This window comes from Corvus hawaiiensis, chromosome 3 (genome assembly GCF_020740725.1).
Source record: "Corvus hawaiiensis isolate bCorHaw1 chromosome 3, bCorHaw1.pri.cur, whole genome shotgun sequence".
NCBI lineage: Eukaryota > Metazoa > Chordata > Aves > Passeriformes > Corvidae > Corvus > Corvus hawaiiensis.
The window spans coordinates 93,692,616-93,716,607 of NC_063215.1; the positions used below are offsets into that span (position 1 = coordinate 93,692,616).

Genomic DNA, 23,992 nt, shown 5'->3' on the forward strand with positions numbered 1-23,992 from the left:
TGATTTTTTTTATATTAAAAAAACCCCCAAACATCAACACAGTGTAAATTCTGGAATGTCAACACAACCAGAGATTTCAGCAGTGCAATCCTTGCATTACTGTGAATGGATATGAGACACTCTCTTGATGCTTTAAATGCAGCCATTTCAAAAGTACTTCCACAAAAAAGTACTTCATAACTAGTGTTCTTGTAAAAAGAAAAGGTTGAATATTTTAAGAGATCACTGCATTACAAACTATTCTGGTATCAAGCCTCTGCATTATTATGAGAATGAACAGACTTTTCATTTAGAAACCATGAGCATTTTTAGTTCTGTTATTTATTAGTTTTGCATAAAATCAGTCAGCAAAGGAACAGAAGAAGTAAAGCAGATGTCCACATAGTCATAGAAGTATGTTTTAGAAGTGTTTTTCCTCAAAGGACTTCTAAAATATTTGGAAGCAGAAGGGTTTTTTTAATGTTTAAACACAGTTATTGTTTTGCAGATATGCTCAGCACTTGCACCTTCCATCAATTTGAGATACAAAATGTAAAATGCACAGAACTCCCCCAAATAAGATTGATTCTTTCTGCCTTGGGGAACATTTTTTACATGTTTTTGCCATAAGACTTTTGAAAAGAAAACACTAAAGAAGATCACTAAAATCTAGGAAATCTAGAACTTGAATATTGGAATTCTTTCCCATGCACTCCAGCAATCCTCCACTTCTGCTTTTATATTTTTTGCACTGCTCCTTTACCAATATTGTAGTAACCAGGAGCCACAGAGAGGACCAGTTTTCTGTTGTACTAAGGACTCTACAGCTACAGATAAAAATTGCAATGCTGTTCCCAAAACCCTTACAATTCAATACTGGAACACGATTCAAAGCAGGTAAGAGTGCAAGAAAGAAAGATGACATTTCTTGGGAGCATGAGTGTAGCTTATCTACTGAGCCTGATATACTGTTAAGTACTAAGTGTTGAAATACTTTTTTTTTTTCTCCTCAATTCAGAGAGGCTCCCAGAGAATGCAGCACTTAGAAGGCAGCTTTTTCTACATTGCTAAAGGCCTTGTCAGCTGCACTGGCTGTGCCAAGACAGCAGAGTGTCTAACCAGGATTTTTGTCATTAGGGTTTAATATTTGAATTTGATGACATTTGATGGGATATTATGAATGAGTAAAATTGGGGCCATTTATTAGGATAGCATCTTGAATCCTTGATGCTATAAAAGGATGCTACTGTACACATGCCATTCAAGATTAAAAGAGAAGAACAATCCCAACAATGTAATCACTAAGTATAGTCATGCAGAGGCTTACCGAAAGGCAGCACTAACAAAACTACTTAAATTAAAATAAATACAAATCTGGATTCCAGCCAGAGATTCTTGCTCATAGCTCTCAAACTTATATGGATTCCTTGAGTATCCCTGCCTTTGGGTGCAGTGCCTTTACCTCTTTGGTTCTCTGATAGAAACTCAGCCTATAGGTCACAGCAGCCTTTTGTTCTCCATTGACTAAAGAGGCTTAAAAACCAGGTATGTCTAAAAGGAAGAATCTTCTCCAAGGGAGCCAGGTAACCAGCAGTGAATGAAATTTAGCTAAGATGAATTTTGTTTTGTTTTAGAAAATCTGTTTGTCATCTGGGTTATGGAAGACAAAGTCTTGAATGTAAATACCAAGTTGCCCTCAACACAAGACCAAGGACCATGAACTCATCTGCTCCCCTCTTTAAAGCAGACTCCATCTTCAGCATCTCTATGTTGTTTTCTTAGACCTTTTTCTTTCTGCTTTCACCTAATCCTCACTCAAGAAGCATTAAGGTTAAATATTAACATCCACAGACTGAGGCTGCTGTTACCTTTGCCTTCTCTTCATACAGACTGTCTCATTCACATTTGAAATGCAGTTCACATTACATAGCTTAGAATAAATATCCATACATTTCTCTGTGTCAGTGTAGGACAAGAAGCTCTCTCCTCCTCCACAGTAAATGTCATATATAATGGGAAAAAAACAGTCATGCAAAGCAAAGCTCTTACAAAGAATACAAAATAGTCTAAATCATCCTCATTCCATCCTTGGTCCAGAGTCTTATCCTGGTGCCATCCAAATCCCTTCTCAACTCTGCAGTAAAGAACACCTATCTGCCTTTGGCCACCTGATTCTGCCAACAGGGTGGACTTGAGAGCTGCATTACCAAAGGGATGTTGCACTTGCAGATTTGCACTTTGCTTTTTTGATTGATTACTCTAAACTGCTGTTTCTACCAAGAAGCTGTAAAACAAACTGGCCAGACTTGGACAGAACACTTTAAGTGGCTAATCCACTTCCACCAGCATGTAATAGAGTCATGCTCGAAGCAACTACCAGTCTTGGAAACTGTTAGGCTTTCACTGCTGTACTGAAGAAACCAGTTTAATATCTGTAAGGAGACTTGCTATATTTACGTTCCCTGTTTGGAGATTTAGCCCCATTTAGAATTCAGGATTGTCATGTGAACTACAGGAATATTATGGAGAGCAGGTGGAAGACTAATGAAAAAAGGAAATAAGGCAGATGGATAGAGAGAGGTTACAAAAATTAAACCAAACAATGCAAAAGGCTCTGTGCAATGAAGTCCCTTCCAAGTGACTCACTTTCCATCCCGTTTCTTTCCCCTTTGGTTTTTATCCTTTTCCTAGCTGCCCCATTTTCTTTCTGCTGCCAGCCACACCAGCAGGCTTCTGTGCTGGCACCAAGTATTACTAAAGCACAGTGCCAGCCCACGTATCTGCTATCACGTCCTGCCCCTTCTTTGCTCTCCTACCTTCATTTCCATAGGCACATTCTTATTTAAATCAAGCATCCTGTCCCTCAAGGACCTGTGCTAAAAGCAGTTCCCCGGGCCACTCATGCATGGCAAGTGTAAACCAACTAATACCTGCCTACTTTGCTAAAAAGAAAACCTTTGACCCATTTCTTGGATTACACACTGTGACAACAACTTGTATCACCAACATTTATGATTTCCTACTTCCCTCTAAACGTTTTCCGAATGTGTCTCCATGCAGACACAGTCTCTTGGATCAGTAGAATAAGAGAGACTGGCACTGTCTTGTGCCACTCAGCAGTTGCTTCCCTTTCTGTGGAGTGCTAATGATTACCAGAAAGCATAAGGCATCCACACTAGGGGTGGTCCCAGGGACTGAATTCTGCAGGCAACAGTTCAAAATACACACAAAATTATACAGAGGGCTTTGACTTAAAACCTCCCCAAAAGCCACACTCTTTCCTTTCAGAGACGACCACTGGAAACTCCCATGAAAGTGTGCCATCTCAGCATGGAGAGTCCCTACCCTGCCTTTAATCATGAGAGCTGCTACCCTAAACACAACCTTTTGCTACTGCCACAGACTGAAGCTGTGGCCAGCACCATGTCAGCCAACTCCTCGTGCTCCAAGGCTGTCAGTAACACATGCAGCAAATGCTCCTGTGTTCAGCTCTGCAACTTGGGTTCCAAAGTGACATCCTTATTCGTTTTCTCCTACTATTTTAAAGAAGAATATACTACAAACAATACTTACTATTTTGCTTTTCAAAAAGAGCATGAAACAAAAGCCCAGCTAAAACAATATAAATTTTCTGGGAGACTGGAGCAAGAAGATAAGCACTACAGTTTTCACTGCTCAAATGAGAGATACAGTTCTCCTGAATGAAAAGATAGTCAGCTTGAATGTTACAGTTCAGAGGAAAAATTGATCAAGTCCATTGTAAAAACCTGCAGTTATTTACCAGTAGTCTTCAATAATCCATAAACTCTCTACTAGGTCTTTTGTTTTCTCCTTATCTATGAGATGTGCAAATCATATTTTATGCTTTTTTTTTAACCAGCTTTAAGAAAGTTTTTTAAACTTTAAGACTGCAGTCATCCAAAAGGGAGCAAAAGGGAACACACATAGATATTGTCCTAAAGGTCAAACTGGTTTATGTGTGAATCAATATCAGCTATTAGATTACACTGAAAGTATATGGGATCTCCAATAAAATGCTTTTAATAGCATTTAGAGACTGTTTCCCTTGTCTCTACTCATGATACTTTCTTGTAAGGCAAGCATGTAATCTCATTACATATCACAGAATCACAGAATATGCTGAGTTGGAAGGGACCCACAAGGACCAAAAAGTCCGGCTCTTAAGTGAATGGGCCACACAGGGATCAAACCCACAATCTTGGTTATTAGCACCATGCTCCAAACAGCTGAGCTCATCTCAGTTCATTTCTCCCTAAAGCCCTCCTAACATGGTTCTATTAATTCAATAACCTGTGAAAGCAAAGAAAGAACTTGTAGTAATTGGGTTCCTATTATGTTAGTGTAATCTCTGCATTACAAGGCAAGCGTTTAGCGAGTGCTAGGAAGATTGAGTTTGTAGGTTCAAATTATAATCATTTCACATCCCTTTGGTGGCAACTGGATCTAGGACAAGCAATTTAATGGAGTCAAAGTGGTGCTTCTAGCAATTCTGAGGATGCATAGATACGTTTCCCTTCTGCCTTTGAACAGTGAGCAACAAACACTGTAGCCTAAAGAAGATGGGGAATCCTTCAGGAAAGCATAATCACATCAGAGCCACACTGCAAAAATCTGCAAAAGTGAACTGTCAGAAGGGGAAACAATCAAGAGTATGTAAAGCAAAAAGCATGTAAAATCATGGTGCCAAATCTCTATTTCTACACCTCCTCACCACTCCTTTTCAGTTCCCTCAGGGCTGTAGAATAGGATACAGCACTCTAAAAAGAATATGCCTGCCCCACCAATGGTACTGCAAGCTCTGATATTCCCTGTGAAAACAGAATTCAGATTTTCCCATTTTAAAAGCCTAGGCTGCTACATATGGAGCCAAATGAAACCCTCCGTGAGCAATTGCCATCACAGAACCTACGCAAGACAAGGGAGCCAGATATGGTTCAGCAAAATTTACTGTGAAAAATCTTTAGGAGGGAGGATATTGTCAAAAGACACATTTCCAGGAAAATTTTTACTCAGATGTTGTGGTCAGCAAGTGCTTCCATCCACCTACAGAAACCTGCACTCACACAGGTCGTGTCTTCCTTGGGAGGAAACTATAAATAGAGATGCAAAGCACAGTACAAAGAACCCCAATCTATCTATAGGCTCTGTAAGGCTGTGTGTGTTCTGCCAAAGAAAAGTTCCTGCACAATGCAGAGGCAGATGTTGCCGGCAGCATTTACTTGGAGGGCTCCCTATTTCTGCAGCTATCCAACCCTTTAATGTGTGCAAGGACTTGGCTCAGGAACAGTTCTTTTCAGCTTTCCCTGCTGTTACTCTACTCACTCCAGCACACTTCAGTCCTCTTCCCAGCAGAGCTGTTACTGAGCTTCCCTCTTCCCCTCACATGGGAGTTTACCAGTGTTCTCCCACGCTGTTACCTAATCTTCTGAACTTCTTTCTCCTGTGCAGGGAAATGCTGTGATAAGGAGGTAGATAGTTCTTTTGTCTGCTTGTTCTCCCAGTTTTACAGTATCACTATGCTGATGGCAGTAAGAAAGCACAGACAGGTATACAACAGCAGACAGAGTATTTAAAAAGGAAAACCCATCATTGATCATGTGGCAAGGCAAAGGGGAGACACATCAAAACACCTTCAAGGCTTCCTGAAACAGGCCTGAGTTACACTACCATCTGAAGAGACTAATCCATAAAAGTGACATGCTTACAGAATGTCAGCGAGACTACAGGATGCTGTGGGAAAGATAATTAGGAGGCTGTTAGCTGAAAGATATCATAGGGTAATGGTTCCTGCTGCTGGCAGAATACAATCCTCAAAAATAAATTTCGTCAAAACCGTGCATTATTTTCAATGCAGGAGACACTGATCTCATGGCAGAAATCTATTTTTATGTTATGTCTGATGTGCTAAACGATTCATAAATAAAGAATGTTTTCTATCAGAAAGGTTTATCAACTAACCAGACAACTGACATTGGTATTACTAAATTTAAGTATGTCTTTTTGTTTGTGAATAGTCAAATAGAAACCTCTTAGAATGCAGGCTGCTGACAAAAAATCTGAGCCAAGATGGACATTTTGCCTAAGCAAAGTGATAGCTCAGCCAGCTCTGAATGGCTTTATCCCATGGCAGTACTTGGAAGAAGAGCTTATAGGAAGTAGCTGTGAATGGGATTCTAGGCAGGTATTAGGATCTAGAAACTCCATCCTCACATCCCATCTTCCACAATTTACTAGGCTGTATTTACTGTTGGACACAGTGGGCAGAAGAGGAGCAATGTGCAGAATGAAAGAGATTATGCTGAGAACCTGAGACCCACACCATCTGGAGCACATTGTGTTACTTAAGTGCATCTTACAGTCAGCCAGGAAGCCCAGCTTCATCCAAAATGATACCCCATTTGTGAGCTCCAAGCCTGCTCAGGGATACAAACCAAAGCACAAGTATGACTTGGAGCTTCACTCCAAAAGCATATTTCTGATTGAATCTTCTCTGCTGAATACGTCTGGAGAAAATTTGTCCCTTTGCTCCTTATATTTCAGTTTCCCCTCTCTAATACACTGGACAACTTTTGTTTTACATTTTTAGATCCATAAAACTGCAGACATTTCAGCAGAGTTGCAGGTCCAGACTTTTCTTGGGCTGTTTCTTGCCTGCACAAGGTCCTGGTTTCCTATTCATGCATCTAGAGACTCAGCCAAAGGCTGTAAGGGTTTCCTTCCCATGGAAAACTGTGTCCAGGAGCAACCCTGGCTTTGGCTCTGCATCTTAGACACATGCTTAGCTAAAATACAACCAAAACATTTTACAAGACATAGCTAGTGCTCTCACAAAGATGCTTAGGTGTAAAGTACTGCTACTTGATGGCACCAGCTGGTGAATTCGTATGAAACACTGATCCTCTGGTGGAAAAACTTCTGTTATTCTTGCTTGTTCCTGAACAGCATGAAGTCATTGCATTCTATCAAAGAGTATTGCCTCAGCACGAACCAAGAGATCACTTTGCCCTAATTTGAGGGGGGAGCTCTAACAGTTTATATCTTCAGGACATTCCAACACAGAAGTTTCCAATTTTGACATTTATTACTTACGAAAATTGTTACTAAAACTCATCATGTGAAAGGCGACTTTCATCTATGCATGTTCTTTATATCCTGAGATGTGCCAAAGAAGTGGTAAAACATGATCATGTACTAAAATATTAATAAACTAACAAATTTTAAAACCCCAATTTCATGATTTTTGAGCAGCTGGTGTTGGCAAGCCTACATGTTCATTGATTAATTCCTTCTCCAAGGAACTGCTAGAGTAAATACAGAGCAGTGTCATTGTTGGAAAAGGGTAGATTAAGTCCAAATATAGCTGGTTCTGAAATATGACTGATAACAACTAAAATTAAGTATGACTGACAAGTGGGCACTGGGCCAAGAAAGCAAAAGACTAAGGTATTCCACCCAAGCCCCCTGGCATAAACTGTCCCATGCAGTTCCAGTCCAACTGTATTTTAGTTGTTAATACTGAGAAACACTGCATGGGATCCTCCTCCAGCCCATCACAACACCTTTCTATCAATCTGTTTCAAATGACACATTTGAACAGATCATTTCCTCTAACATAATCACAAGGGAGGTTTCTGTTGGTTTGGCTTTTTGTCTATAACATAATCTTGCCTTATTCAGGAAAGTTTGTTATAAAACTGCACTGAGGATGTGGTTGTCTCTGGACTCTAATCTGTGAATTTGCACATGAAAATGCTCACAAGAAGAAATTAAATACAAGGATAATGCATCTTCCTCCAGTATCTATAACATATCTGAGTAAAAGAAACTTTTGCTGTGGACTGTAGATTATTTGAGAGAGAAATGCTTACAGCCCAGGCAGGGAAAAGGAAGAGGGGAAAGAAGATTTTGGTAGTACTATGAAAACAGAAAACCTCAAAGGTGCATTTTACCTCTCAATGTCCAGAGATAGCACTCATTTTATTTGGGAACCTATTTCACTATGCATACAGTGTTTAAAGGAAAAGTTCAGGAATAAGGTACTGCAATCATGAGCTTTCCCTACTGGTTATAAAAGAAGAAAATGTATTGCAGCAGAAAGGACGCATACAGAAGGTTTGAACTCTGGTTATCCGTGTCAAAGTCAGCAGCAAGAGGCAAAATACCCAGCTTTACAGTACAGCATTTTAAAACTGGGAAGTATTATAAGCCATAGACATAGGGCCTGGGGATTTTGCATTTACTTTCTCAAAAGTAGAATGAACAGGGCTTTTAGGTAATTGTTATTTTACTGACAGCCAACATTAATGTCTCAATCAGATGAAAAAGTTACCTTTGGTTTTGCAATTCTGAAAATCAAGGGGAAAAAAAAGTAGTGACAACAAAGCTGAAAAGTATCAAAATCAATATTTACTGCAGTAGGTTCCTCTAATGCTTTTCACATCCAGAAACTTGAGGATAAAAGAACACTTAATGGCTCACCTGGAAAAAAGCATTGTTTTCACAGTTTCCATTCTGCCTTTATTCAGGTAATACAGAACTGCAGAGAAACTGTCTATAAAAAACACAACCTACTGCCCCAGAAGTGCTATTCATTCTTCAGGCTTTACAATAATGACATCATAAAGGTTTCAATTCTTTCATTTACTTTCTCAGGCAAGCTCTGCATGAGAACCTGAAAAGAATACTATACATATATAACAAGAGGTAGATACCCCCAGATAAGATTCAACACCTTAAAAAAGATTCCTGCTCTCCATCATACAACAGTGGACACAATGCCCTCATTGCCAAAATTGCTAGTAAACAACAATTGCTATCAAGTATTTCACATGTAGAAGCCTTATTGCAAGACAAAGAAGTGCCCAGGAAACAGAAATGAAACACAGAATTATTTCTAAATTTATAGAGAAGATAAAAATGGCTGCCTCCCTAATACCATCTCCTTCAAGAAAAAGGCAAGAGTTCTGTTACAAGAAAGTTACACAGTAAAAACTTTAGTTGAATTTATATTAATATTTTAAGTCTACTACCATTTTAAAATAAAAACTCTACAATTTTTATTAATTTTCAGTATTGATAGATATATGCAAGAGAAATCTCTTAGTCATCAATAGAAGCCCATTTCCAACAGTCATCTCTGCTGTATGGAGTACGTATGGGTGAAAAAGCACCAATAAATTCAGGTACAGGTTTTAGAGGTAACTACCACATTAGTCTGTGTACATATTTAATTTATTTATTTCAGTTGATAAATCAAATGGAACATGTTTACAGTATCAGCCTCTTGCACTAATATAGTTTATCTTGGAGATCATCTCCTAGTTTGGGGGTTTGTAAATATTATGTATACACACACACAAAGCAAATATTAAGCAAATCCAACCTAGTACTCTTAAAAATGAGTACTGCATAAACAAAACATAAGTGCACATGGCAATTTTATGTTCTAAATCCACCCACACAGTTGTTCTCAGCAATTCAAGAACAGAGTTGCATGGGCAGATTGACAGAATTTGAGTTACAGACATCTGTGCTGAAATAATGATCAGCATATGAAGGGTTTGTTCATTAAGCAAACTGATTAAGGTTTTGGTTTTTTGTTTATTTTATCCTCAAAAAGAAAATAAATACAACAATCACAGCAACAACAACAAAAAAGAAGAATAAGATCAAGGTACTCTGCTTCCTTCATTCACTCTCAGAGATCTACTAATCTTGAAACATAATCTTAGTGCTATTCCAGGAACAAACTTGCATGTATGACACCAGTGATCTTTAAAATCTGGAAAAAAGGGAATAAACTACAGGACCCTATCTTCCTTAGCTGCTGCCAATACCACACGGGTCCCTAACAGACTAGATGTCCAACTGCCAAATGAATTGTTTGTCTCAGTGTCTAAAAGTGAGACCTCAGGTTAAAGTCCAAAGCAGGAAGTCTTTTCCTTCTAGGAAATTTTGTTTATGTTAACTGTATGAAGTTTTATGGTCTTCAAAAATGCCCAATCTTTCTTTGAACCCTTCCAGGGTGAGTGGCCTCATTTTGCCCCAATAACTTCCTATGGCAGCAAGTTTTACTTGTCTGATTATCCACTATGTCAGCAAGCCTGATAAGCAAAGCAGTCTTGGCAAAAGTCTAGAGACTAAAGCAAATGATGAACCAGAAGTCTAAGACAAAACCAAGTTTTTTCCTTTAAAGGAAAGACTTTACGCTTTTTTTTTTGGATGTGGAATGTTCTCATGCTCCCATGGTACACAAACAACAGCAGAACCTCCATGTGTAACTGTAATTTTATTCATGTCATCCTCCCATGCATTTCTCTTGCAAGGTAAATAATTCCCCATCTTCAATTTTGTGAACTAAAACAAGGGAGAGATCACACCTAGGTTTTGTTCCAACAGCTTGCAGCAGCAAAGTTTCACAGCTTACTTTTAAGCATCAAGACTTAAATTGATTAACTGAAAAAGAGGATAAATCTGTTCGTTTTTCACAGCTTCCTTGGAGCTCTAGGGCACAAACCTTTTCTTTCTGTGGCTTTCAGTCAATATTAAACGACTTTTCAAGAACTTGATTCAAGAGCAACAATGAAGCAAGAACTAGTTATTCAATGGTGCTATCTCAAGGCATGACCTGCCACCAAGCCCGTGCTCCTCTGGTACCGTAGCAAGCATTCATACCAGAAAAAAAGGCAGAAGAACAAAATACAACACAATTTTAGTGACTGAGCTTACCAGGCACACCTATTTCTTCTGGCAAATGCTGTAGTACATCTGCAGACAAATATGCCCAGAATCATTATAATATAAACTAGATCCCATGGATTTCAAAAGGTCAGGACTGCTACCACACAAACCTATCCCTGATTCACATCATTCTACTCTAAAAGAATATGTGGACCACACCCTCAGGGTCTTCTGCTCCATTACAGGCAGACTTGTAATCAAACCACTTTTAGTTTGTTTTTCTCGGGAATAAATAGAATCCTGATTAGCAAATTCTTTTCAACCATAAATTATGCAGCACGTCTTCCAGTTCGTTAATACTGCCTAGTCTTGAAAAGCTACAGGGATTTCATAATTCCTCCTGTAACATTTACAAAATATTTCCATAAATTTTCTACTTACTGAGCAAATAACATATCCTCTCCAGTTATTGTTCTTAACCCAGAGCCAGAACATCGACTCAGGGTGTCACGTAGGGAGCACCCGGCTGATTCTCTCAATAGGAGAACAGCACAGACAGGGTTTGTGGGCTTGAAATTTCACCAAGAAGAAAACCTGCCTTCAGGGCAACAGGCACAGGTAAGAACTGGTGCAGCAAAGACCCAGGCATGGCCCTGCTCTCACAAGCTCTCACAAGTAAATGGGTATGCAAGGGTCCCAAGGGCCTCCCCTGTCACTGAACAGTGGCTATCCTGTGTTGGATGTGTCTGTTCAAAAGGGAGTAAATCCAAGAAAACTCAAGGCTCCCTTTTGCCACTCCCAAACTCAAATTCTAAAACCTAAGTAGAAGGCGTTACACGGGTGGGTAAAGAAATCATATCACACATATTTTATATGGGTATTTTACTTTCTAAAATATCTCCTATGAATAGATCTTCCCCCAGTTTATAAGCAAAGTAGATTTTAATAGTTTTCCCTAAGTGCATGACCACAGATATTTTTATAGCAAACATATCTTCAAAACTGCATGTTTTGAAGACTCTCAATAGGCAATGATCTAACTGGTGGGGGTCACTAATGATTAAACATTACCAACAAATGATCCTTTTCAGCCAGACCTCAGTATGTTTAGTCTTAGCCAACTCACAGCACAAACTCCAGCCATGAATTCATGCTGTTAAACTTGTCCCAGCAGGATACTCTGGGTCACTAACTGCATGCCAGATGGCACCTGCCTGGCATCCAAGGCAGGCACAGAGGGATTGAGGAACACCACAGGCCCATGAGCTCTGTGCAGGGCCAGGCTGCGCTGCGTCCCATGGCAGCTGAGGGGCTGCTGACTTCTCAGCAACACTAAATTCACAAATAGAAGCAGCACTGTATCACATCCCCCCAGTTTATGATGCTTTGTTTAGCAAAAGCCCTATTTTATGTAATGACTTAAACATGTCAGATGTTTTCTGAAGATGGCAGGAGAGAAGGGAATCCCTATAAGAGACATGTGAATCACTTGTTGGAGTGGAGACACAGCGATTTAGTTCCAGAAAACAAAACCACTACTGTATCTGTTGCAAAATGTGAAATATGTAAAAATTTTCTTAAGAAAGGATGTTGTTTGATCTTTGTATGCTCCCAAGATAAGGAAAACCACTTGGCAACTGTGCTGAATTAGCTCCGACTGGGTAAAAGGTAATCCTGGGAGAGGGAGATGGCGACCACTGACTCAGACCACCAACTCAAGAAAGCCACAGACCCAAGAGAAGAGAAAGACTGAGCATACGTACGTGAAATTAGTATGAGAAACAAGAAAATCAATGACAAATACAAAATGGAATACTAATTAATAAGTGAACTACGTAACTTCCAGCCAATTAACATTAATGCCTTTGTTTGCTAAAATACATACAAAGTAAAAAGTCTTGGTTGTTGGTGTCCTTGATTTACGGAACACCACCGAGGACCCAGGCTTGTGCAACTCTGAAATAAATATTCAATTTCTCTATCCATCGTGGTTGTATCAGCAATAGCGTGACCAGCAGGAACAAGGAAGAGATTCTTCCCCTGTACTCAGCACTGGTGAGGCCACACATCGAGTCCTGTGTCCAGGTCTGAGCCCCTCAATTCAGGAAGGACATTGAGGTGTTGGAGTGTGTCCAGAGAAGAGCAATGGAGCTGGGGAAGGGTCTGGAGCACAAGTCCTATGAGAGCAGCTGCGGGAGCTGGGGGTGTTGAGGGAGAAAAAAGGGAGGCTCGCGGGTGACCTTGTCACCCTACAGTTCCCTAAACGGAGGCTGCAGCCAGGTGGGGGTCGGTCTCTCCTCCCCGGGAGCCAGCGGCAGGATGAGAGGACATGACCTCAAGCTGCGCCTGGGGAGGTTTAGGTTGGAATTTCTTCCCAAGAGCGACTGGGCACTGCAAAGCGCTGCCCGGGGAGGTGCTGGACTCGCCACCCCTGGAGGTGTTTAAGGAAAGGCTGGACGTGGCACTCGGTGCCGCGGTCTAGTTCACGGTGGTGATCGCTCATAGGTTGGACGCGATGCTCCCGGAGGTCTTTTCCAACCTAAGCGAGCCTGTGGTTCCCGGCTTGTTGCACAGCGGGTAACGAACGGGACTCTGCGGACAGCGTCCCCGCCCCGCCCGGCCCAGCGAGCGCCGCGTCCCCGCCCAGCAGCGCCCGCGCCCCGAGCGCCGTGAGGCGCGCACGAGCCCGGCCGGGGGGCGCGAGAGCCCCGCGCGCTCCCGCCCCCGCCCCGCCCCGGCACCCGGTGTGGGCGGGGCCTCGCCTCCCGCCTGCGCTGATTGGCTGGCACGAACCACGCCCCCTCCGCCCCTCCCGCTCCTGTCTGCGATCCCGCCCCCACCGTCCCTCTCGCTGCCGCCCCGCCACTTAGGGGGCTCACAATTTTTGCCTGACTGAAAATTGCCACCGACCTCACTTTTTTCGGAGACGCAGGCGTGCCTGGAAGAGCCGCGCTCGCGCTGCTTTGGCACAGGCTACTGTATTTTTTCGGACTTTTTTTTTTTTTAAATCTCAGTCTTTCCGCGGCTTCCCACGCAGGCGGCCGTGCGAGGCGCCTGCGAGTTGGTGGGGCCCTTGAACGTTACGGCGTCGCAAAAAGCCGGCTGGGGGCGGGGCGGCTCCTTTCGGCCGAGCTGGCGCAGCCGGTGCCCCCGCCGGCCCACCATGTACTACAAGTTCAGCGGCTTCGCGCAGCGCCTCGTCGGGGCCACGGCGGCCGCCGCCTACACCCCACAGGTAACACTCCACACCCGGGCAGGCGCTGCGGTGCCGCGGGCGTTTGTTGAGTCGGGGAGGGATCGGCCGCCCCCACGGGCACCGAACGTATCCGGCCCCTCGCGTGACCTTGGGCGGGATGGGACTCCGCGCTCAGCCCTGCAGCCTTTGAGTCAGTTTTGGGATGGGCTGAGGGTTATAGCAAGAAATTAGCGCGCTTTACATCATAGAGGGCGGCCGCAGAGTTGAGCAGTGCCTGGCGGGGTTTAAAATCACCGAAGCACAGGATCAGTTAGGCAGGACAAGCCCTTCGAGGTCATCCAGTCCAGCCTGTGGCCGAACGCCTCTTTGTCAGATGGACCGTGGCACCAAGTGCCACGTCCGGTCTTTCCTTAAACACCTCCAGGGACGGCGACCCCACCACCTCCCCGGGCAGCCCATCCCCATGTCTAATCTCCCTTTCTGTGAAGAAATTCCTGCTGATGTCCAACCTAAACCTCCCCTGGTGTAGTTTGAGGCCATTTCTTCTCATTCTGCCTTTAGTTGCTCTGGAGAATAGACTGACCCCCACCTGGCTACAGCCTCCTTTCAGGCAGCTGTAGAGAGTGATCACCCCTGAGCCTTCTTTTCTCCAGGCTAAGCACCCTCAGCTGCTCCTCATCAGACTCGGGCTTCAGACCCTTCCCCAGCTCCATTGCCCTTCTCTGTACCTGCTCCAGTGCCTCAATGTCATTTCTGAAACGAGGGTCCCAGAACAGGACATTGTACTGTAAATTGCAGCTGGCAAATGGGAACAACACTGCTCTCTGGACTCTCTGGTCCATGCATGCAACAAAAACCTCCAAGTACTGAAAGCATTAAAACCCTTACCAGGGAGGACACCAATCCAGAAAAGTTAGTTTAACGCAACGAAGCTCAAATTCACTCAAAATGAAAACTCAATTTTCCTCTGTGTGACACCAACTTAGTAACTAAGTGTATAGAGGTTAAAGGTGGCATTAAATAAGCTTACACTTTTCACACTGTGTAGTAAAGTACATGGTTAATTCTTCAGGAGCAAAGCAAATCTGAGTGAGGGGACAATGACTCCCAAGTACATCAGTCATTTCAAGACATGGAGAGTTGCATATTGGTGAAAATAAATCACAGAAATAGTTTGCTTTTCTGTACATCAGCATAAATTCCTAAATAATATTAGGAAGATTTGTAATGTGATTTTATCATGGGACAAATGCAGCATGGTTGTTACACCGTGTTCAGTTTTCTGAGTAAAATTTGAAAAATAGAAAATTCTTACAGCTTAAAAAAAACCCCAAACCAACAAAAAAACATCATCTGGAGGTTAAGAGTTGTACAAATGATTTTTTAAAAAATCAGCCTTTCAAAGAACTGCCTCCAGAGAGCAAACATCTGATTAAACAATACAAGTCGTAAGGAAAAAAAGTAGATACGTGTGCACATACACACGGAATCAAAGTTATGGTTGGTCTTTTTCCCAAATTCATTTATTATTTATTTATTATTATTTGTAATAATATTATTTATTATTATTAAATTCATTAATAAAAAGTAACTGAAATTGGTTAAAGTCACCACATTCTTTTGTAGGCTAATGTGGATTGTTGTGATACACAACTCTTATTTCATTCTTAGCCTGTTAATTCTGTTTGCAACCTATTTTACAGTTCTGCTTTCCTGGGTGTCCTTGACTGTGAGAGTTTTACTTAGAAAATCCAGTCATTTGCTGCATGCAAGAATATTGTATTAAGCAGCTGTAAGATCTCAGATTATTTCAAGGGGCCTAGAACAACTACAGAGCTTTTTATTTTTAAATTTTTTTGAAGTTAAGAGAACTTGATGACCAGACTGGGTAGAGTGGTTAATGGTTCATACTCCACCAGTATCCCTGTAACAAGTGGAATGCTGCAGGTTGCTGGAGGACTTTATCAGTTCCCTGCAGCAGGCAATAGAGTGCACTCTTGTAAAGTTTACAGAAGACACCAGGGAAGTGGCCCCAAAATGTTTGAAGTAGAGCTGCCATTCATTCAGAGGGACATATCAAGAGGATGGGAATGATCTGACAGGAATGCTGTGAACTTCATGATGGGAAAAAGGCAAAGTTGCTCATGTAGGAAGGAAGAGCCCCTGCATGGTTACAGGGTGGCAACTGAGGGGCTGGTGGCAGCAGCTCTGTGGTAGAGGCCCTGGAGACACTGCCAGGCAGGAAGCCAGCTCTATCACCCTGTGAGCTGTTGGTTGAGGAAAGCAACACTCTCCCCTGCTCAACACTTACTGGATCACATCCAGGTGCTGTGTCCAGTTGTGGGCCTCCTGCTGTGGGAATGGCAGCTGGAGCAAGTTCAGCAGAGGTCAGCAGCCAGCTGAGCCAGGCTTTGCACAGTGGCCCATGGTGGGAGGGCAAAAGACACGAGGCATAAACTGCAACAAGAGAGGTTCAGACTGGCTAGAAGGAAAGACATGTTCGTGGTGGGAAGAGTCAGGCAGTGGAGCGGCTGCCCAGGGAGGAGGATTGTGCACTCTGTCCTCAGAGGCTTTCAAGGCCAGGCCAGACAAAACCCACAGCAACCTGGTGTCACCTTGCTCGAGGCTAAAGAGCACTAGAGGGCCCTTCCATCCTGAATTACCCTAGGATCTTAAGTAAACATTGAGGTAACAGAGTTTCTGATGTGGCAGTTTCCATCCCAAGATGGTTTTTTGCCCTCATCTTTCCCAATCACTTTGGAAGGCTTTCTGGATAGCTGCTGGAGGACAGGGGTGTAAGAAACAGGGAAAACAGGAGAATAAATAGTATGTTCTAGTATGTCTGTTCATTAGCAGTATATCCAGCACTATTGCAGTGACTTAGGCACTTCTTACCTCTTCTAGACAAAGTCACGTTCAAAGAATAAACATTGACACTTCATTTCTACAGTGGAGAGCAAAGGCTTGGGGGAGGAATGGGAAAGGGCTTCAAGCCTAAACAGTAAAGAGCCTCCTTTCTAGAAGTTACATTTTTAAAAGTTAACTTTCAATCCCTTTTTGCAGTGTTATTAAGCCAGCTTTTTGGTAGAATTTCCTTTTTTTTCCCCCTGAAGTTTGACTGAATTCCCAGGTCACACATTTAGATGCATCAGTCTGCTAAAACTATTTTCAATAAACAGCAATTGAAGTATAAGGGTAATCCCATGAGTATGTCGTTAAGTCCAAAACAAAATAAATTTTTTCCTATTGATTTAATTGCTCCATTTAATAAAACTGTAGCTCAGCATGTAAAATGGTTTGCTTTTTATGCTTCTATTTATTTTGATGTTTCTAGACAAGTGAAGACATTCTGCAATTCAAATTTTCCTTAGTAAAATATGCAGTATAATAATTCTCTTTATTCTGTGCTGTTACATTCTGGTGTTTCCCAATGGAGTACTGTTTTGCTGCAGGTTTAAGTTTACTTTGGGCTAGCAAAATATCCAGTTCAAATGTATTTCAGAAATTCTTTTGCTGACAGTAACATAACTAACAGCTTATACTAACAAAAAAATAATGAGTTTGAAATCTATATTGTTCTTTGCGTCTCAGATTTAGCATTCTTAGAAGACTTAATTTTGTATTTAACAAAGTTGTATAAAGTAGTCGGAACAATTTATCTTGTTTGAATAAATGGGAACTTCCTTAGCTAGTTGAGGAGTGAAATAGTTTAAAAACTACTCATATTTAGGAGGATAATGACTGCCATGACCATTACAAATTCAATAAAAAATATTAATTCAAAGAGCTTATGTTTAAAGTACAAGCAGTGGGATCAGTTTCAAATGGTGTCAGATAAGGACAACTACATAAACTTTTCCTTAGTTCTTCTACTGAACATGATCTTAGTAGAAATTTATTTGTACTCCCCTATCTTCACTTGATACAACTTATTTTGCTTGTAGCTATTTAAAGCCTTTGTGACCCACAGATACTTTGATTTAAGCCAAGATGAATTGCTTAGAGTTTGTTGAGAATATATAATATGTAACCTTTTATGCCCTAGGTGGTACTTAATATATACACGGAATCACTGTCACTGAATCATCATCCCAGCACAAAGACTCAAGTGATGTTACTTAAAAGCCTTGTGTTAGTGATAACAAATATATTTAACCTTATACAGTGAGGTGTGTTCTACTATGAAGGACCTGATACTTAGTTTAGAAGTGTCTAGGTTCAGTAGGTTCATAAAAGTTATTTCAATGCATGTTCTGAAATAATGATTCTCAGAGTAACTTCCCCATTCCCCTCTTCTCTTTGGCCCTTACCTCAGTTTTCTCTCCTTTCTCATTCTCTGATCTGTTTGAGCAACTCCCCTTACATTTAAAAACTTAAGAGTGGTGCTATCTCCATTAAATTATGTTCCAAATCCTTAACTCTTTTTGCTGTCAGAAAAATGTAAATCTAACTTGCAAATTTGTACTAGCAAGATGTAAATTTGTTTTAACTTTGAGCCTCATGGCCAACCAACAGAGACGTTGGGTCCTAAGATCTTCAGACCTCTGATAGGAAAACAAACACACTCTACAGAAGGGTAGGCAGAGAATTCTGTTTACTCTTTTGGATTAGCTACACATCTTGACCTTTCAATGACTTCAGCATTTGAAAAAGTCATTGCTGTAGCGTGCTGATGAAATCAGCTGATGTTGACTCTTCTGCATAACCACATCTGTTGTACTTTGTCCAAGAATTTGAAAAAAATCATGTCACAGTGATTAGAAATGAAAGATTAACACTGTAATAGCAGAAGAGGAATTATCAATGTATAACTTTTTTTGTTTTAATGAAGCATAGGTCAAATGTGTAGAGGCATTAAGTCCTCAGTACTATCCTGAGTGTAGTGAGACACTGATGTCATTAAATAAACCCATGGTTTTAGTAATGTTAAATACAGTGACCAAGGGTCATTTAAGGTGTGTCAGTTCTTACTTAAAAATGATCTGCAGTGAAATTCAGCCTTTACATTACACTCTGAATTTCTCTTCAGTCATGCTAAGCTTAGTAAGCTGGGTGTGAGATAAAGCACTTGCCACTTTCTCTCGATAACCACAGAGAAGTACCAAGTTGGAACAGGCAGGCATTTGCACTAATTTAACTGAGCTTGGTTGGAGTTAGCCAAGACTCACAATTCATGGGTGGAATTCAAGCAAAATTTTATGTTGGGGTGAGGAACCCTAATTAATGCAATGTCGGGGTTAAGCAAACTGAACTGTCTCCCTTCTGCAGCATGTGTTGTGTTGTACTCTTTCCTGAAGCCAGTGAGCTACATCAGAGTTTTTTATTTAAATTGCTATGTGATGTTCTGAAGTGGTGCCATGCTGCTTTGGAAGTAATTTACACCAGTACACTGATGATTATGTGAGTTTTCTGAACTGGTTCCATTTGATTTCACGATGAAGTTTGTCGCTTGAATCAGGTCTGACTCTGCTATGGCTCCTACAGAAGGGGATCTTACAACTATCAGAACAGGAATCTATTTCTAAAGGCTGAAAAAGTATGCAGTAACCTACAGTTGTTGACACTGATTAAACTATTACTATAGTAATCCCTGAATATTGCATCCAGTCTCCTATAGAGGCAGGAGTTTTAGTGCTAATCACAAATGATAGGCATTGCCTCCTATCCCTGAGTTTAGAAACAATGAAAGAAGAATCTTTATCATGAAACTGTTGGAAGTAGTTTGCACCTTACTCCATTGCTCAATATTTACACAGTACAGATAGCTCATGAAATAAAGTATATGAGCACAACAAGCAGGAATTGCAGTGATTTACTAACTGTTGTAGTTAATAGATGGCACTGCTCCTGAAAACTCTGAGCTCTTGTGAAGGCAAAGGGGAGATTCAGAACTGGAAACTAAGGCAGAGGAAAGATGTGCATTTTCACATTTGCTGTGATACTAACAATAAAGAAGGCAAGAAAAGCTTTGGAGAAAAGTCACCTGTACATTCATTATATTATAGTCACCTGTATATTCATTATTCTTTAGTTATTTTTGTCAAATCACCAACTTTCAAAGACAAATCTAATAAATTAATCAAAGTTCCTGTAGACAAAAATACTTGTCCAAAATTGCTTTCTTCAAGGCCTTTGATGTAGCTGGTACTTAGCCTTGAATATACAGTTAGTAACCTCCCCTGGCTAATAATAGTTCCCTAAATGCTTCCTTCATAGCAGTGTGGCCAGAACTGGCCACTGGTCTTAAATAATTCAGTGCTTACCTTCTGTGCAAGCCTGCTCAGGAGGAAGGCAGTAGTTACTGAATGTGCCAAAAACTTCAGTTTTGCTGCTGCCTTTCTAAACATAACCAGAAAGGTCATAAATGGATTCTACTATTCATTCAGGCACTAGAAGAGTGGGAAGCTGAACCCACATCTTCAGGGTAGATCACTGATGACCATTCCATAGGCTATTTTGGGAAGCTGAGAAACCCATTTTTTCTGCTGAAGATGCCTGTTGTAGCAGAGAATTTACATATGGAAAACACATCTGGTCTATGGCTGGCACAAAAGAAAGATTGCCAGTCTGCTTCCAGCTCCAGATACTGTCAGACAGCTCTCTTCAATACAAAATGCATCAACTAGTTCTTTGAACAGAAACCAGAATTTCAGTGCAGTCTTAACTTGACCCATGACTGCTTCTGTTTGTAGTAAAAACCTGTTGCATTAAACTAACTGTACAATGCTTTTAATTTCTGAGGAAAGTTAGAGAAAAAAAAAATTGCGGCTATTTTGAGAGCCATAATGTAAAACATCACTACCACATGTCTAGACATAACTGTTAAATCTAACTAGTGTAATAAAGACAAGGAGGCCACCTCATGTTGGCTGTGACTTTGTGCCCTTAATCATAGAACTGAATTATGTAGTTTCTAATTATGGCAAATGCAAAGTACAACCATGTGAACCGAAAGGAAGTTGGGCTGTGCTGCTCATGGGGAGTACACTGAGGTGTGGGAAGTTGCATCTGAATTTAAACGATTTGATAGTTTCATCTGAATTTTAGGATATAGTTACACCTGCATAAAACATCCACTGTATCAGGGTCTCTGAAGGGCTTTGAACACCACTTACAACTTCTGTATGACCCAAATGATCCTCCATCCTTTTCTTTTTTTGAATCCCCAAAACTATACATCCAAATTATTTAAGGCACAATTATTTATGGCTACTGTTGGCAGCATTCAGGAGGTGGAGTTCATTCCTCACTCTGACCCTAGCATCAGAGATTCTTGATCCTAATCCTACTGCTCAGAGAGAGTCCTAGATATTCTGTGTACAAAATAGAAGCAGTAATTTGGACCAACTACTAGCACAGAAAAATAACAGCTATAAATTCATGCCATGAGGAAATTGGAAAGGAGGCTTCTATTTTCCTTGCTAAGCTCTGACCCAAAGTTGTCACTGAGATATCAGTGGGCCAACAATGTGTTTGTAGGTCATTGTCACAAGTCTTCATACCAGATAAATACTCCTTGTAATGTATCCTTGTAATGACTGGCAGTGTGCCTGCCTAATGTGACAATTGGTACATTTGCAAGTGTGATATACTTTGTTATTTTAATCTTTATTTATGCAGGGACTCAAACCATTAGTTCCCACTGAATCCCCAGCTCTGATTTTTGGGACAAGTAAACCTCCTTCAGATTTACCAGCAGCTGAGTCTTTCTTGGGTAAAAACAAGGTGCCAGACCTACAGAAAGTTTTTCAGGTAATGACAACTTTGAGAGTAACTTAAACTGGAGAGTGGGACATATCTGTCCTTATTTTAACATAGCTTTTGCCATTCTACAATACCTAAATTCTGTAAAGTCTAGTTAAGAAACTGTCAAGTACAGTATAACCTGTGTACTTGTACTGTACTACAAAGTATGTGCCTTGTATAGGAGATAAATACTGAAAGTGGATAAATGCAGTAACATTGTTTTTTGCTGACTTCAGAAATTGTTGTATTATTTGACTATTGGAAGCACTTTCTTTCTGGGAATCCAAGTGTATGCCTTAAAGCAGATGTGCAGGAGCAAAGCAAATCATTATTGTTTTGTGTATAATAATTTGAATGTTGCTGAAGCTGTTTATAGTGCAGTATAAGAGTAGCACAGTAAAGTTTTCAAAGCCAGTTTGTTAGCTATGCAATTTCTAAATGTAGTAGGACTTTTCTTAAAACAAATTAGTTAAGGTTCTTTTTAAGCATCAAGAATGTGCTTTATATAATGTTTCCTTTTCTCTCTTACATGTCACTTCCATTTGGAATGTGTCAGTCTGACTTGGTGAATAATTTTTTATACGTATCTTTCCACATTCTGTTGTTAGTGACACTTTTCCCATCCAGGTCCTCTTGAGAAATATTTCAAGATATATTCTTTCCACTTGCACTTAACAGCTTTGGCTAACAAAATTAACTTGCCTTCGCATTTGTCTTGCTAGATAAAACACACATAATACACTTGGTTGTAGTGAGCCTAATTGTCAGGAGGTATCCCTCTTGGAAGTCTCTTAATTTAACCAAGGTAGCATATTCCTTAATGACCTCAGTATGGGTGTTGATCTCTTTTTTGCTTGTTTTCTCCTTCAACTCTTCCCACAGAGATCAGATGGGCTACCAGTACACCTGAAGCGAGGAGTTCCAGATAAGATGCTCTATCGGACCACGATGGCTCTGACAATAGGAGGAACTATCTACTGTCTGGTAGCACTGTACATTGCCTCACAGCCAAAAAATAAATGAGCCACACCTCATGGGACTCGCAGCACTCCTCTGACAGATCTCCTGCGTGTACCTCTTTGCACTTAAATCTGTTCCCTGTAATCACATAGGGTTCATTATTCAGATCAGATTTCTTGGAGAAAATGTTTTTAAATCGGTTGCCTTATGTGTTCTGAAAAACCCATATAAACAGAGAAATACACAATTTTAACATATGGTTGTAGCTTTTCTTGTCTTGCAGTTTATGAACAGTTGGAGAAAGTTAAGCTTTTCCTTCCTTCCCTCCCCCAACTTAAACAAAGTTAGAGAGAGGACAGAACAAGTAATTTGTGGATTGTGCACCACATTCCTTAGTGGAAGGATGCTGCTAGTTTCCAAAACACTAAAAGCAAATAATTTAATTGTTATAGCATACTGTTTCTGTCCTATACAGGTCATTTTATGTAAGTAGCTGGCAATGGAACTTTTCCAAATGCTGATATATTATTTAGTAATATACCACCTCTGGTGGTAGGACAAAGGGCTTGTCTGCCTGGAGCATTTAAAGTGGATTTATTCCATAACTTTAGCATCACTGTATGCAGCAGAGTGCACCATTATTGTAGCATCAGTTACACCAGTTTTTGGACTTTCCTTTGTCAAACTGTATTATCATGCAATAAAGATAACTACATGAATACTAAAATAGGCAAGTCTCGAACGTTTCAGACCATTTCAGCACTCCTGGTCATGAAATAAACATATTGGTACACTTCTAAGTTCAGCTTGTAGATCTCAAATCAGAAAATTGATTCAGCTATCTTATCATCATCTTTTTGAGATGGTAAATCTCTTAAAACCCTCTCTCACACCTCATGTGTGTTTAACTATAATTTTTGGTGAAGCAGGTCACTGTCATAACTCAGCTGCTTATTATTTTCAGTGCCTGCAGATAGCTGTTTATGTACACACATTCACACACATTTTCTTTGCTCTGTGGATGGAAGAGAGACAAGCCAATAAAACCCTTTATGTATTCCCTTTCCCTTGTAATAGCATAGCCGTGAACTGCAAGTTCCATACAAGGCTTCACAAAAAGCATCCTCTAATTTCATAGCTTCTCCTCTGCCCCTGAACACTGATTTGCTGGCTGCTCTAAAGACCCATCTCTCCCAGAACTGTGCAGAAACAACCTTCAAAGTAAATAAGAAAAATAGTTGATAAGGGAAAACAAAACTGCTTTTTTTCAATCTTTTACCAAAAACATTCTGATTTTTTTCCAGTTAAGTTACATCAAAGCCTTATGGCTGTTTCATAGGAAAGAAGATAGGTGCTTGTACTGTGATCTCAGGTTTCAGTCAGTGTTGGTATTTTAGGATGGGAGTGATT

General features: G+C 40.8%; 1 protein-coding gene and 1 long non-coding RNA gene across 3 annotated transcripts in view; one reads left to right on the forward strand and one right to left on the reverse strand.

Moving 5' to 3' along the window:
* Positions 1-23,992, reverse strand: part of LOC125322836 — a 75,901-nt gene that overhangs the window by 14,017 nt on the left and 37,892 nt on the right. The window lies entirely within an intron of this gene.
* Positions 13,761-22,839, forward strand: LOC125322835 (cytochrome c oxidase subunit 7A-related protein, mitochondrial). Of its 2 annotated transcripts, XM_048297073.1 has the most exons (3): positions 13,761-13,915; positions 21,497-21,628; positions 22,505-22,839. In XM_048297073.1, exons 1-3 carry the CDS (start codon positions 13,844-13,846, stop codon positions 22,643-22,645), a joined length of 345 nt encoding a protein of 114 aa, XP_048153030.1. In that variant the 5' UTR covers positions 13,761-13,843; the 3' UTR covers positions 22,646-22,839. The 2 variants fall into 2 exon arrangements, with proteins under 2 accessions (XP_048153030.1, XP_048153031.1); XM_048297074.1 differs by lacking the exon at positions 21,497-21,628 and having other exon boundaries at positions 13,774-13,915.